This window comes from Rhipicephalus microplus, chromosome X (assembly GCF_043290135.1).
Source record: "Rhipicephalus microplus isolate Deutch F79 chromosome X, USDA_Rmic, whole genome shotgun sequence".
Taxonomy (NCBI): Eukaryota; Metazoa; Arthropoda; class Arachnida; order Ixodida; family Ixodidae; genus Rhipicephalus; species Rhipicephalus microplus.
Window position 1 is genome coordinate 390,424,884 of NC_134710.1, and position 15,600 is coordinate 390,440,483.

Below are 15,600 nucleotides of genomic sequence, written 5' to 3' on the forward strand. Positions count from 1 at the left end.
GTGAATGGACGACGAACAAAAATGCCTGACGCAAGCATGATAAACGTGACATGGAAGTCATGAACGGCATAATTTACGTCCGCCTCGTAACGTAGTGCTGCTTTTAAAGTGACATATGAACCTTCCTTGATTGATATGTGGGGTTTAACGTCCCAAAACCACCATATGATTATGTGAGACGCCGTAGTGGAGGGCTCCGGAAATTTCGACCACCTGGGGTTCTTTAACGTGCACCCAAATCTGAGCACACGGGCCTACAACATTTCCGCCTTCATCGGAAATGCAGCTGCCGCAGCCGGGATATATGAACCTTCCTCATTTGCGCTTCGCATATCTTCAATTCCCACAATAGGTAGGATCTGCTAATTTTTTTACATTGCTGTTTCACGAAAAACAGTCACAAGCAGTTGCCACAGCAAAAATAAAGCATTTTTGAGTGTATATATAAGCCGTTAACAAGGCAGGAGTGTTTACTCAAAGATAACGTCCTATCTTTTGCTAACAAACATTTATCGAGTTTCACTACTTCTCTCTTATTGCGCTCGTTAGAGCTTTAAGCAATTTGCGAATGGTACAGATAATGATTCTGAGCATAGCTGTTTCTTGCTAAATCTCACTCATGCAGTAAATTCAAATACATGTACCGGCACAAAGAAAACCTAACAACGCGAGCGGCAAATCCCTTTCTTGAGTTATTAAAGGATTTTCTCTAAAATGAGCACCCTGCCGTGGTGGTCTAGTGGCTAAAGTACTCGGTTGCTGACCCCCAGGTCCTGCATAGAATCCCCACAGCAAAAACTGCATTTTCGATGAAGGCGAAAATGATGTAGGCCTATGTGCGCAGATTTGGGTGCACGTTATGATTTGGGTGGGTGTATTTTCGAAGAAACTTGACGTTCAGTGTAAATCAATCGGCAGAATTCACCGTCTTGGTAGACCCGGTAAAAAACGTCCTGTAATCATTTATTTTCAAGACTATAACGAAAAACAACAAATTCTAAAGAATGCCTACAAACTCAAAGGGACTGTCATATCTTTGCAAAATGATTACTCGCACACCACATTAAGAAAGCGCAAGCTCCTGTGGGACAGTGCAAAATTGGAAAAACATCAGGGAAAAAAAGTCAGTCTAAAGGATGACAAGCTACGTGTCAATGATGACACATTTATCTGGGATGACACCCAAAACGCAAGAATTAATATTCGGACCCACGGATATTCTAAACAGAAATGACTTGCCCATGAGGTCTGCAAGGAACTACGACTACTTAATATCAACGCGCGCAGTATTGTAAATAAAAGCGACCAACTCGAGGCAATTATTTTAGGATACTCCCCTCACATAGTGGTGATAACCGAGACATGGTTACATGAAGATATTGACGATACGGTTGTTTTCCCCCCTTCTTATTGGGCTTTTCGTCGTGACAGGAATACTAGAGGAGGAGGAGTAACTATTTTCATCAAAGACGATATTCCAGTCGTGCTTTTACGTCAGCCTGAAAATATAGAATGCGTTACTTTAAAGATTACATGCTGGAATATTTCATTGTTGGTGTTTGGCTTGTACCACCCTCCTGATTCATCCCCTCAGTTCTTACATGACCTCTGTGAACACATGTCTTCATTTTCTCATGACAAAATTTTTCTTGTTGGAGATTTCAACCTGCCTGAAATAGATTGGGTGAATGAATACCCTGGTCCCGACTTACATACAAATTCTAATTATATAAGTAATATCATGTTGTGCCACAACTTGAGGCAGGTTGTCAATCAACCGACACGTGTTCATGGTACGTCAGCTACGGTACTTGATCTTGTCTTTGTCAGTCAAACAATCAGTGATTTTTCTGTATCAGTTGAACCAGGTATATCTGATCACCACGTGGTGTATTTTTCCTGTCCAATACAGCCTTGATTGATTGATATGTGGGGTTTAACGTCCCAAAACCACCATATGATTATGAGACGCCGTAGTGGAGGGCTCCGGAAATTTCGTCCACCTGGGGTTCTTTAACGTGCACCCAAATCTGAGCACACGGGCCTACAACATTTCCGCCTCCATCGGAAATGCAGCCGCCGCAGCCGGGATTCGAACCCGCGACCTGCGGGTCAGCAGCCGAGTACCTTAGCCACTGGACCACCGCGGCGGGGCTGTCCAGTACAGTCTTGTAGCACCAATCCATGTAAAAGGGTGACTGTTAAAGATTTCTCGCGCGCCAGAGACGAGAGTGTGTTGGACTTCCTTGATTTTAGTCTCAACAGTTTTCATGGTGACGATGTTATGAGTCTTTGGAAAAAGTTTATAAACATGTGCATGTACTGTATTAATAATTTTATTCCTGAAAAAAACAAAGAAAATAGCAAAGAAAAATCTCTGGATGACGCGAGAAGCGCTGCAACTAAAAAAGAAAGATTAAACGCTTAAGACGACAAGGTGCTTTTCGTGATACTATTCTAAATATTCAACCTAAATTGAATAAAATAGTGAAAAACGCAAAAGAAAGGTACTTCCAGCATACGCTGCCAGGTTTTATGCGAAATGCCCCGGAAAAGTTTTGGAGGTACTTAAAAGAAAAAAAAAAAGGTCAGTTGACCAAATTGTACACGAGGGATCCCTGGTCGTCGAGAAGCAACGCATTGCTGATCATTTTAACAAACTTTTTCACAGTGTTTTTTCCCGTTCTTATGATCTGCCGTTAATAAAACATATGCCTCACATTGTACCACCCGATATAGTATCGCGACCAGGGGTAGTTTCTATGTTGCTCAATCTGAAAACTAAGTCATCACCGGGTCCGGATGCCTTACCAAATGCTTTTCTGCGCAGATATGCAGAAAAGTTGTCCCATTTTCTAGTTGTCATTTTTCATGCATCTTCTGCAGTTCTTCCTAGCGATTGGTTGAGGGCACGTGTCGTACCTGTGCCTAAGAAAGGAGATGCAACACTTTTAACTAACTATCGTCCGATTTCACTAACATCCTCTTCGTGCAAGCTGCTTGAACATATCATAGCAAACGAGATTAACAAATTCCTTTCTGATAGAAATATTCTCTCTAACTACCAGCATGGCTTTCGTAAAGGCTTTTCTACGGTTACCCAACTGACTTCTATCGTTCACAATTTTGAGTCTGTCCTTGACAAATCTGGGCAAATTGATGTAGTTTTTTTAGATTTTAGGAAAGCGTTTGACCTTGTTTTGCACTCTAACCTTATAAAAAAACTCGAAATGATTAACTTGCCAGCATATTTAATTAATTGGATTTCTGCCTACCTGACTAACCGTAAGCAATTTGTTGTTATCGATGATAATTTTTCGGGTGAACTTCCGGTAACTTCGGGAGTCCCACAGGGCAGCATTTTAGGACCTTTGTTATTTTTAATTTACATTAATGACATCACTGACACAATTACAGAGCCCGTTCAAATCAGATTGTTCGCCGATGATTGTGTGGTGTTCAATGAAATAACTTGCAGTGACGACCAAGCTGCACTTAATTCTAACCTTCAAAATATCGTATCCTGGTGTGGAAAATGGAATTAAATGCAGAAAAGTCTGTCTATATGAAAATCACCAAAAAGGTTAAAAAGTTATCCTTTCCATATAATATCGCTTCCAAAGCCCTAATTGAAGTTAATCAATATAAGTACTTAGGTGTTACTATTACTAACAATTTATCCTGGAATACGCATATCTCTAACATCTGCAAGTCGTCTTTCCGTAAGCTCTGCTTTTTGAGGCATAAATTAAAACAGGCTCCCCACAACACTCGTCTATCAGCTTATTACTCGCTAATCCGTCCAAAATTAGAATATGCATGTACTGTGTGGGACCCTTACACCAAACGTAATACTGACGCATTAGAAATGATACAACGCAAAGCAATAAGATTCATTTTCTCCAAACACCGTTCAACTGATTCCCCATCAACCCTAATGCTAACTAATACCATTCCAACATTGCAACTATGGCGTAAAATTCTCAGACTAAAATTTATGTTCTTGCTGAAAAATAACCGTTTATCCCTTAACCCGCAGCCCTTCATAACTCCGCTCGAAGCACGCCGGACAAGGCATCGCCACGCTGAATCCCTAACGCCTTATAGCACTAAAACCAACGTATTTAAGTATTCATTTTTTCCGCATACAATAACAGACTGGAACAACTTGCCTTGTGAATAGCTGTGCAATATTGACGCTATTGCTCAGTTAAGATGTTAAGTTTTTTATGCTTTGTATATGCCATGTGTATGCCTTTTTGTTCTTGCCTTGTATATGCTTTGCATATGCTTAGTTTATATGCCAACTTTTGTATTGTTTCTTTTTTCGTTCCATACTTACAATGTTGTTTCCCTCTGGTTATTATAATTTGTACTTCCCATGCCCCTCCTGCTTGGGCCCTTACCTGGGCCTGCAGTATGTCATAAATAAATAAATAAATAAATAAATAAATAAATAAATAAATAAATAAATAAATAAATAAAACGAACCTCCGGTGGTAGAAATTTCTAGAGGTCTGCACTATGGTGTCTCTCGTAACCATATCATAATTTTGGGACGTTATACCCCACATATTGTCTTCATCCCAAACGAGGATAGCCGCATTCCAAACAGTTTTCTTTTGTGTGAAGCAATCCATACAAACAGTAGGTGAATAGCCCAAAAAATATCGCTGCGCCGAACAGCACAGTGCCAGAAATGTTAGATTTAGGCTGCAATAACAAATGCATTACGCACTTTACAAAGTATTGATGGCATTCGTACCAAAAAGCAGCCAAGTTGAGCGGCAGATGAAACAATTGAAGACCATGACACACGCTGGGAACGCTTTTGTGCATCATTTATCGCATTCGCCTGCTGCTGTCTGTACCTCTTCACTGCCTTCACTGCTCATGAACACGCAGTGCAACAACGTCACCGGTGCGTCGACGCCATGTGCAAATGTCTCGCATCCCATTCATGCCAAATTCTTGCCGACGATGTTACACCACACAATTAAAAAGATGCGAAGAAATATATTGCACAAGAAAAGGTAATGTAGCAGATAACTAGGTAGCCCGTTTCCTTGAAAGCAGTGAGTGATATGTGGCCATCTTACGGCCACCATGAAGCTGCGTAACACAGCCGCTCTTGGCCGAGTGACCACTCCTAATCTTGATGCTACTTTATGCTTTAAGCGCGAAACACGTGGAAAAAAGCGTAAGGAGGGTTGGTGTGGTAACGCCAAAGTACCCCCCCCCCCTTTTTTTTTCTTCCTTAGAAATATGTACTGCATCTAGGTATGCTTGTTATCACGAAGCACGATGATCCAGCGAGGCAGATGCTTTAAACCTTAGGAGAGAACATGACCCGAATCCTAGGCATGCGTGGTATGAGCAGGGCACGTACGTGTCTTCGTATTTAGGGCTTCCTTCAAGCCAAGCCAATCTTTACTTTTCCGGTCGTAGCAGCAACCTCTGGTGGTGGGCTGTTCACTGGGAACTTGGTTGCTGCCTATACGTACCGTTCTGCTTCGTCTACAGTATGAATAACCCCATGCCCTCCACTTTTCCCGAAAGCTCTGACTCCGAAAAGATGTACGTTCCCTTTATTTCATTGTGTTAATCTTTACCGGTGTAGTTTGGTGTTAACTACTTGTCAGTTGTGTGCCTGTACGTCATACAGTTGTATTTTTGTTGTTTCAATCATTCTGGTAACTTTGTGTGCGTTCAAAACTTCATGCTCATTACGAGTTACGCTATCTTGAATGAAAACGAGTTCACACTGCACAGTTTAGTTGCGCCAATGCTCCTTCTGCAATCCTTCATTGCAGCTTGAAAGCGACAGCCAAGACGCTGTACGGTTGCATCGAGGAAGTGTTGCTGGCGTCCAAGGAGAGGCCCCGCCACTTCGTCGAGACAGTGGAGCTGCAGATCTACCTCAGGAATTACAACGCCAGAAAGCATAAGTGCTTTAAGGGCTACATCAGGTGAGCAGGGGAGTGAGTGTTGCGTATTCTTTCTGCGTTGCACATAACTCGGCTTCAAAAGACTGCCTCCTACAGTACCGCGCCTCTTTCTGGAATTAGTCGGCACGATAGTGACAATTTTGTGCTATCCGCCTCAGTGCCGCACGTTGGCTCAATCATAGCTGCAATAATGTGAAATGATACTGTTGAAGCCAAGCGATCAGCTATTGGGAAATGCATCTGCATCAGCACTTACTCACCACAGTTCATGCGAGGTGTAAAACGCCTTACAATATGTGTACTAAATAGCAAGGAAGGTTTTCTGTCACTCAACTGTAATCTATTTTTTATATGTGCGCGCTATTGCCGTTCGACAATATATCTCTGGCGGAAAAGTAGTTGGGGCGCACCAGGCCCTGGAAACTCGGCGCTAGTTTCGGTTTCAAAGAACATGCACGCTCGTAGCTGTTGCTGGTCATCCTAAGAACCGGATGAACGGATTGAGGTCAATGTGAATGTTCACATTTATTGGCTTTCACAAATAAAAAATATGACACCCCTGTAAACAATCTCTCTTGTTTATGTGTCTTTTTTTTTTATTCCTTATTGTGCGATCTTTAAATCAGGCGAAGCGCGGAAAGTGAATGACTTCAGTTCGTTGCGCTTGCCTCCGCTCCTTCTCGTTCAGCGATGTTAGAGAGTTATAGCTGGGCGGGTTTACGAGTCAGCGGGCGAGCGTAGAGGGCAGCGGAGCGTCACACGAAGAGTGATAGCTGAGCGACGCCCCCCACTCGCTTCAGCGGATCGCACTTCTGCGCCGCTTTTTATCAAGGTTGAAGCAGTTTAATTTACTGGCTGAGGCCAAGGTATAGACTGGTAGCGAAGGCTCCTTAGAAGCCCATACGTTCAGAAAATGACAGCTTACGAGCTGCTCATGGGGCTAGGCGATATATGTGAGGAGAAAACACTTCTGGCTGCGAATCCCGGCTGCGGCGGCTGCATTTCCGATGGAGGCGGAAATGTTGTAGGCCCGTGTGCTCAGATTTGGGTGCACGTTAAGGAAACCCAGGTGGCCGAAATCTCCGGAGCCCTCCACTACGGCATCTCTCATAAACATATGGTGGTTCTGGGACGTTCAACCCTACAAATCAAACTCTTCATAGGCCCCGTGATTGTTAATGAATCGGTCTAAGGCGATCGCCGGCGAATCATGCACGAGTGCGCTTCAAGCCAACGCCAGCTAACCTCATGCGGACACGTGACTTAATAGTGATGTTTAGCTGTACTGCCATTCACTTTGCCTCAGTTTTATTCTTCGAACTTTTATTCGCCGTTGGTACGTGGCACTTTCTACCAATGGATTAAAACAACACAACAGCGTAGCAGCGTATACATGTGATATGTGCAGCGTGGCTAATTTTTTTCACACATACGTAGGTTTTAGAGCATGCACAAGGCTTGTGATCTTCTGTTTTAACAAGAAGAAATGCCGCTAAGTCGCGCCAAAAAGATGACAAGTTAGTTTTATTCAATGGTCACAATAATTCAAACTTAATACACTGCACAAAATGGTATTAAAAAAACAATCTGCAGACACTCGCCGAGTTTTGTCTTTCTTTTTTTGCATTATGCAGCGATAAATTACCGCTACGTATGTGACTGAACAGAAGCGAATTGTGCCGTGATAGATAACTTAGGGTCCGACGCCGTCAGGGTCCGACGCCATCGTATCGTTTGTGGTTGATTTCATAGATCAAGAATTTTTCAAGACCGTATTGAACAAGCTTTGACACTGAAAAAACTCGATTAGGTTGCTAGCTATGAAGCCTTGTGGCGCAAAGGTCCCGTAAACCAACTCCAATATTTTTTTTTTTCAAGCATTTCAAGTAAACGCGCGCGTTGTGTGCAGAATGCCGTCGCGATCAACGATTCTGCACGTGGCTGCGCTACGAGCAGCCGGCACGCCACACATTCCAAGAAACAATTCTTCCTCTTTTCCGTGCCTTTCGGGCCTCCGCGTAACACGCCGTGCCACATCTCTGAAGCACCGAGCCAAATATGCCAAGTATGCTGTGACTTTTCGAGCAAACTCCTACGACTTCCGGTGAGTCTGCAAGCAGCTGTCCGCGCAGGTTGTTCATGTTACCCGCGTGCGTGTAACCCGTGTGGGGCACGACATGTCCCCGTACGAGTTCATCGTGTAGGCAATCTTTTGAAGGCATGAGCGCAACGCAGGTTCTATACGGGCACGATTACAGCAGCCACGATTCGCCAACAAGCACGCAACTGACGGAGTCGATGGCTGAAGCCGCGGCAACCGGAAGTAGACTGTGTTTCAAGCAGCACATCAACGATGACGTAATCCAAGCGAGATTGGGAGGGGCAAGGAAGAGGAACTCGGAGAGAGGGAAAAGTGGCGTGGAAGAGCATACCAGCGGAGAGAAGCGCAGGAGAGAGCGAAAGGTGTGGTCGTCACGGTTTCGATAATCAAACGCGTCTAACTCCGCTATTACTTCAACGTTTCGATAAATTCTCACGGCTTTGTGTACGTCGTACACTCGTGCTCGATTTCCCGAACACAACTGAATTTCGATCTCTGGGTGGTTTACGGTTCCTTTAATGCGTTAAACGTAATTATTTTCGTTTGGGGTAGTGGCAATGAATGAAGAGCATGTATTTCCCCAACACGTAGTATTTAATGTGTGAATGAAGAAATGAAAGATATGGGATTGAAATGTTAATATTAAAGGCAATATGTGACTTCAACAGCGCTCGAATTCCATACGCAATATAATCACGCGTCGTGAAGTTAACGAAGCCAGCAGCCGAAGTACGCAAGATAAAACCCATTACTTGGCCGATTGTCGGGCCGCGAAACGCAAACTGAGATTACAGCAAGCAATCCACGCTCTACACTGATATCGCCGCACTGAGCGTCGGTCGTCGATAAAGTGGCCATCGTTAGACCACGCCGTCTTATATACATCACGCATAACATTTTCTAGCCAACTCGCTTGTCGTCGCGCAAGCTCTGGCATAAGCTCGAGTGATCGTATCTTGCGCACATTGTTAACAAAATTGTCGACTACAGAAGTGTGAAGTTTCTCGAACATTGAAGGTGGGGTTTCCACTGAGCATTGCTGACAGTATTTGTAGGCGTAAATCAAATACAGCAAACGTGAAATAAAAAACGTCCTTGGCAATATTTTGTTCTACTTCAGAATATTAAGTAGTCTCTCTCTACTCCTAGAATATTACGGGAACTTTCTGCGATAGTACTGGCTTCAGGAAAAAAAATTTAGGAGGAATGGCGGAAAGTGCTCTGCGGCTAGGGGTGAATAAATCGGCATGTGTGGAAAAATGGCATGTGGAGGCTGATTGGTAAGACCGACTCAAGAGTCGCATAGCGGCAATCAAAATTCGTGACACCATACCTGGTCTCGCTCTCCTTGGAGTAGCGTTGCACATACGCATGCGATGCTCCATAACAGAAAATGTAGCCGCCATGAACTGAGGAGATGCATTTGAGGTTAATTTCCATCATTAATTCATGCGACTACACAGTTATTAGGGTCTTAGACATTGCGCATGCGTTAGTGATTTGACAGCCAGAAGTGACGTTCCGGGTGTTTCGGGCAGCCTAAGAACTGTAAAACTGAACGAAAAAGGGAGGGCGTAAAATCGGTACTGTCTATATCTTCTATTTTTGTTTCCTTTTTGCTATGATTGGAGTTGCGCTTAACACTCGGAACGTCACGGGCTACCCACTCTTCTAAGCAGCTACTCTTGTGAGCAGGAAGTGGTTCGGCAAGGTGAGCATGAGAGCATTGGCCTCCCACCCACTCTCGACAACACACGATGTGTCAACAATATGCCGCGGTCTCAGATTACCGATTGGATGCATATCTAATTAGAGTGAAAACATGGCTGAGCCCTCCACTACCGTAATCCGTGTAACACGAAAAAAACGTGTCTCTACAAAGGCAGTTAAGTGGTTATTGTGTACTTACATACGAGAGCTCGTATGTACAATGACTTGCTCTTCTAGTTTTTTTTTTATTCATCTGTTGGCGATTTACAGCGTCATGTCTATGACGGAAATACATCAGTGCAGTCTTGGTGGACCCGGGCATAAAACACTTTCGTGTTATGAAACAACAAAGGACAACGCGAAGTAAACACTAGGTGTGATAGCTTCGCTGAACCCATAATAAATAACTGCGTCAAACCTGCATTTTTTTTCTGGTTCACAAATATACTTCAGCCTCTGTGTAAATGATTTCGCCAGTGAATCATCAGGCTATGGTTTCCGGATCTCAGATCAGTTTTTTTTTTCATGCTACTGAATTTTGTTTAGTGTATTTCAAAAGTAATCAAACATCCGTTGGGCCTTTCTTGGGCGAAAAACAATTGTTTTTGTGACTATTGCTTGCTTAAAAAGCAGAATTTGAAATAACAAATTTTCAATTAAGCTATTTCATTGCCTTCATGAGGTTGCACTCTAACGAGGGTTTGAACACACCGTACAAGCCCGAGGCACTCTATATCGGCTTACTTCTCTTTTCTGCTTTTTGCAAAGGTACACAGATATCCGACAGGCAGCTGCAACTTTTTTGCCTCCGAAAGGCACCCAATCTGCGAAAGAGTAATTACTTTCCTCTTAGGAAATGCTGCTGTTCTGTTGGTTGGGTCGATTAAAATTATCTGCGTGTGTGAGAATCGTTTTGTGTAATTGTGAGCACCCGAGTGTCATACAACTAGGTAAAAGTTTGACTTGTACGTAGGGCTGAGTGGCATCTGTCGTGTTTACCTGTACACCAAGGAACACGAGTTCAAGTTAACACTGCCTCTCACCCTGCATACTGCTTAACAAATAAATTGTTGAACCTTTAGCGCACAGGTGGGCTGTACTAATTTTGTTTGATTGAACTTTCAAGTATTTGAAATGCAGATCTCGAAATGATGTGCAACATCGTCGAGTCAAACCATAGGCCTTCTTTTGCGATTGTTTCCAGAAAAGTCCGTCATTGTCTTCTGGAGTAATAGGATGGGGTGTTGCCAGATTAATAAAATTGTTAAGGGTTAGGGCAGTTGGCGGCCAGACTGTGGTTTGTCAGTGCACCTAGGCTGCCGTGATGAGGGTGCTTTGAATTCTGTAGTGTGCAAATAACAAGTGTATGTTCAAATATGGTATGGTATACCTTCAGCGAAGTGTTCATACAAGTCTACGAGGTCACGAATGGCGTGAGCGCTGCCAGCGTGAAACAGAATTTTTGACAGGGAAGTGGCCAGCAAATAATTTTCAATAAAGGCTGCGATACAAGCAAGCTGAATGAAATTTCCTGTTGGGACATAATATTCACCAAAGATTTATCCGAAGTGAGTGTTTTTAGAATAAATTTGTTGGCATACTGACCGAAAGTTACAAGGTGATTGATTAAAATTCAGCCAGACGAGATGAACAATCGTGACGCGAGCACGGTGTCGAGCACATGAATTACATGATTGACGTTGGTTTTTTGTTGCTTATTGCGCGTGACCAATTATGCACCTGGATGAATGGATGAATGGATGGATGGCTGGATGGATGGATGGATGTTTGCTGTCCATTCGTCCATTGAGTGATGGAAGCTCCAGAGAGAATCATCGGCAAAACCGTGAATCTTCCGTGTGTAATTCGCCCAGTCGATCATGATGTATAGATATGTGAAACAGTATATATATATATATATATATATATATATATATATATATATATATATATATATATATATAGTTCAAAAAAATCAAGCACGTAGGAAAAATTGTTTTCTAAAGGACTGACGTTTCGGCCGCGCGACCGGCCTTCGTCGGAGTGATGTGAACATGCGACGGTAACGCAATATAAAAAGGCCGGTAACGTATCATAGCGCTGTTAATGGCTGACAAGCGGTTGTTAAAAGCACGTGGGAAACAGTGCGCGTGATAAGACAAGAAAAAAATGAGATTACAAGCGTGCGAAGACGAAACGAATAAAAAATCATTAACAATGAGTAAAAAATTATGAAGCCACATAACGTGTGTATCACTGGCACAAACATCAATACACGTCATAGGTACAACTGCGAGCAAGTTATCGATAAACATAAACGCGGGTATAACATCTTGTCATGATCTGACAACAAAGCTGAAACAGGGAACTAATCTATCTGCGTGAAAGCATAGCGGCAATAATAGCGGTGGTAGTCAAGGGTGTTTAGGAAGCTAAATGGGTAAAAATGAAAGTTTGCCAGCGCTTTCATTCATACCACAAGTGACGGCTTTAAACTTATAGATTAAATACGATTCTCGAAGTTCTCTTTCGTGGTGGGAACGGAAACCCGATTGAAGGATTGTAGCTGTAATACTATCAAATGAGTGGCCCGGAATGTGCACGTGTTTTGATAGCGGAAGGTTAGGAATGGTGGCAGCATGACATTTGTGGTTGTTAAAGCGATATCTGAAGGGCGTTTCGGTTTGTCTAATGTACTGTAATTTGCAGACGGAACATTTGAGCAAATAGATGCAATTGTAAGTGTCACACGTAAAATTTCCTTTCATTTTATAGGAGAAATCAGAAGCAGTGCTTTTAGCAATGTGTGACGTCGTCATATGCGCGCAAACCTTGCATCGTGGTTTATTGCAAGGTCGACAACCAAAATTTTCGGGAACCCTTGTTTTAGATGAAGTTAGGATGTCATGCAGATTGCGAGACCGTCTGAAGACTACCCGAGGTGGCAATGGAAAGATTGCTTTAAGATGAGCACTCTGCGCTAGTATGTTGAAATGTTTTTTGAGAATTGAGGAAACGTTTGGCACCGATGCTGAGTGTGTTAGAAGTAGATTACTTTGTGCCTGAACGGATGGTTGCTTTTTAGCGCTGAACAAATCCTTGCGATTCAGCGCATCGGCTCTTTTGACGGCATCCTCAACAATGAGGGGTGGGTATTCCTGCTGGATCAAAGATTCGCGGAGTTCTACGCAGTTTGCATAAAAGTCTGACTGCTCAGAGCAAATTCTCTTAAAGCGGAGCGCCTGACTGTACGGTATACTGGTTTTCCAATGTTTAACATGTGAACTTTTGAAGTGAAGATAACGGTGCCTGTCTGTAGGTTTCCTGTAAAGCCCAGTGGTTAGTTTGTTGTCAGAGATGCAAACTGTGACGTCCAGAAAGTTAACGGTAGAATGAGAGTATTCATGCGAAAACGAAATAGATTGGTGAACAGTGTTGAAATCAGCTATAAAAGATGAAAGTTCATTTTCACTATGGGGCCAAATAAAAAAAATGTCATCTATAAATCGCTTATAATAAAGAGGCTTTAACGCGCGGTTTCTCATAAAATCATTTTCCAGAACAGACATAAAAAGGCTAGCGTAATTAGGTCCAATGCGAGTGCCCATTGATGTTCCACTTACTTGAAGGTAGTGGGAACCATCAAATTCAAAATTATTAAGCTGTAAGATTAATTTCAGTAAGGTAGCTAATGTATCACTTCCAGTGGGCTTTTCATCAGATAATTCTTCGTACGCTTGAATTGCTGCCTGGATGCCATCGCTATGGGGTATATTGGTATACAGTGAAACCACATCTAATGTCACGAGCACGGAATTATCTGGTATCACGAGTTCATCAATGTCCAACAAAAAATGATTTGTGTCTTTGAGATAGGACGAGAATTTACATGGAAGGCTACTGATTATTACGTCAACGTAGCGGGAAAGTTGCTCCGTAACAGTGCCAATGCCCGAAACAATGGGGCGTCCAGGACAGCTTTCTTTATGTATTTTGGGCAGCAAGTAGAACCTGCCAGGGACGGGACTGAGCGGGACGAGGGAGCGTACTGCCTTGTCGCCTTAGCTTTTACGAGATCGTTGACGGTATCTTGGACAACTGCTTTAAACTCTTCAGTGGGATCATATTCTAGGTGCTTATAAAAAACCGGATTGTTAAGCTGTCTATGGGCTTCGCTTATATAATCCGTTTTATTCATTATAACAACGGCACCACCTTTGTCGGCTGGCTTTATCACGATATCACTGCGTTTAGCCAGTGATGAAATAGCTTTCCTTTCCTCAAATGAAATGTTTGATTTAAACGGCTTTTGCTTTTCGTAGGCTTTAAGCACGTCGCGTTGGACGGCTTCAATATACATATCTAGATATTTGTCACGTTGGGCCGGAGGGGTCCAACGGTTGTTGTTAAACACAACTGGCTGCCTGTCGCTAGTGGACGGATGGTCATGGAAATATTCTCGTAGGCGCATGTTACGTGAAAAATTCTCTAAATCTTTAGCCAATTGAAAATCGTCATATCCACCAGTTGCAGGACAAAAGGTGAGGCCCCGTGACAAGATGCGGAGTTCGTCCCTATTTAGACTTACATGCGAAAGGTTCACTACGTTGGTGGACAGCGGCGTGCTATTATCCAGCTCAGGAAACGAGTTTGTCGGGACCGCCGTTATTACCTGTTTTGGGAACAACGAGCGGTCCACTCCGTCACGGAGCAACTTTTTACATTTCTTGTCGTAAATCTCACTTAGCTTCTTCACTTTATACCTTTCCAATTCGGCAATTTCATGCATACTGAGGTCAGCACTCGCGTACAGTTGTCGTTCCGTGTTTAGAGAGTCTTTTACAGCATGCTGGTAATGGTTTTGAACAGTGCGGGTAAGATCCAAAGAGGCTTTTGTAAGGATTTCATGCCATTGAGCGATATTTTTAGCGGACATATGACTTGTGGCTGCTTTTATAGAAATACAAAGTCCCCTGGGTGCAACACGAGCCGCTAAATATGCACTGAGGGTTGAAACATGCAGTTCGTTTCGGATGCGCTTTTCCACGGTTTTTCTCAACTTTAAGAAAGCATGGGAGGTAGCATGGGACATTCCGGCATGGGACATTCCGGGCCACTCATTTGATAGTATTACAGCTACAATCCTTCAGTCGGGTTTCCGTTCCCACCACGAAAGAGAACTTCGAGAATCGTATTTAATCTATAAGTTTAAAGCCGTCACTTGTGGTATGAATGAAAGCGCTGGCAAACTTTCATTTTTACCCATTTAGCTTCCTAAACACCCTTGACTACCACCGCTATTATTGCCGCTATGCTTTCACGCAGATAGATTAGTTCCCTGTTTCAGCTTTGTTGTCAGATCATGACAAGATGTTATACCCGCGTTTATGTTTATCCATAACTTGCTCGCAGTTGTACCTATGACGTGTATTGATGTTTGTGCCAGTGATACACACGTTATGTGGCTTCATAATTTTTTACTCATTGTTAATGATTTTTTATTCGTTTCGTCTTCGCACGCTTGTAATCTCATTTTTTTCTTGTCTTATCACGCGCACTGTTTCCCACGTGCTTTTAACAACCGCTTGTCAGCCATTAACAGCACTATGATACGTTACCGGCCTTTTTATATTGCGTTACCGTCGCATGTTCACATCACTCCGACGAAGGCCGGTCGCGCGGCCGAAACGTCAGTCCTTTACAAAACAATTTTTCCTACGTGCTTGATTTTTTTGAACTATATATATATATATATATATATATATATATATATATATATATATATATATATATATATATATATATATATATAGAAACCAACTTTTATTTGTTCTTATAGAG

General features: G+C 42.8%; 1 protein-coding gene across 2 annotated transcripts in view; it reads left to right on the forward strand.

Moving 5' to 3' along the window:
• The first annotated feature begins 5,292 nt into the window (after positions 1-5,292).
• The window catches only part of LOC119160992 (large ribosomal subunit protein uL1), a 59,785-nt gene continuing 49,477 nt past the window's right edge, over positions 5,293-15,600 (forward strand). The window contains exons 1-2 of one of the 2 annotated variants that reach the window (XM_075881640.1): positions 5,293-5,577; positions 5,814-5,969. In XM_075881640.1, the coding sequence (XP_075737755.1) occupies positions 5,525-5,577; positions 5,814-5,969 (209 nt within the window). In that variant the 5' untranslated portion in view covers positions 5,293-5,524. The remainder of the gene's footprint in view (positions 5,578-5,813; positions 5,970-15,600) is intronic. The other variant, XM_037413291.2, reaches the window with a different exon arrangement.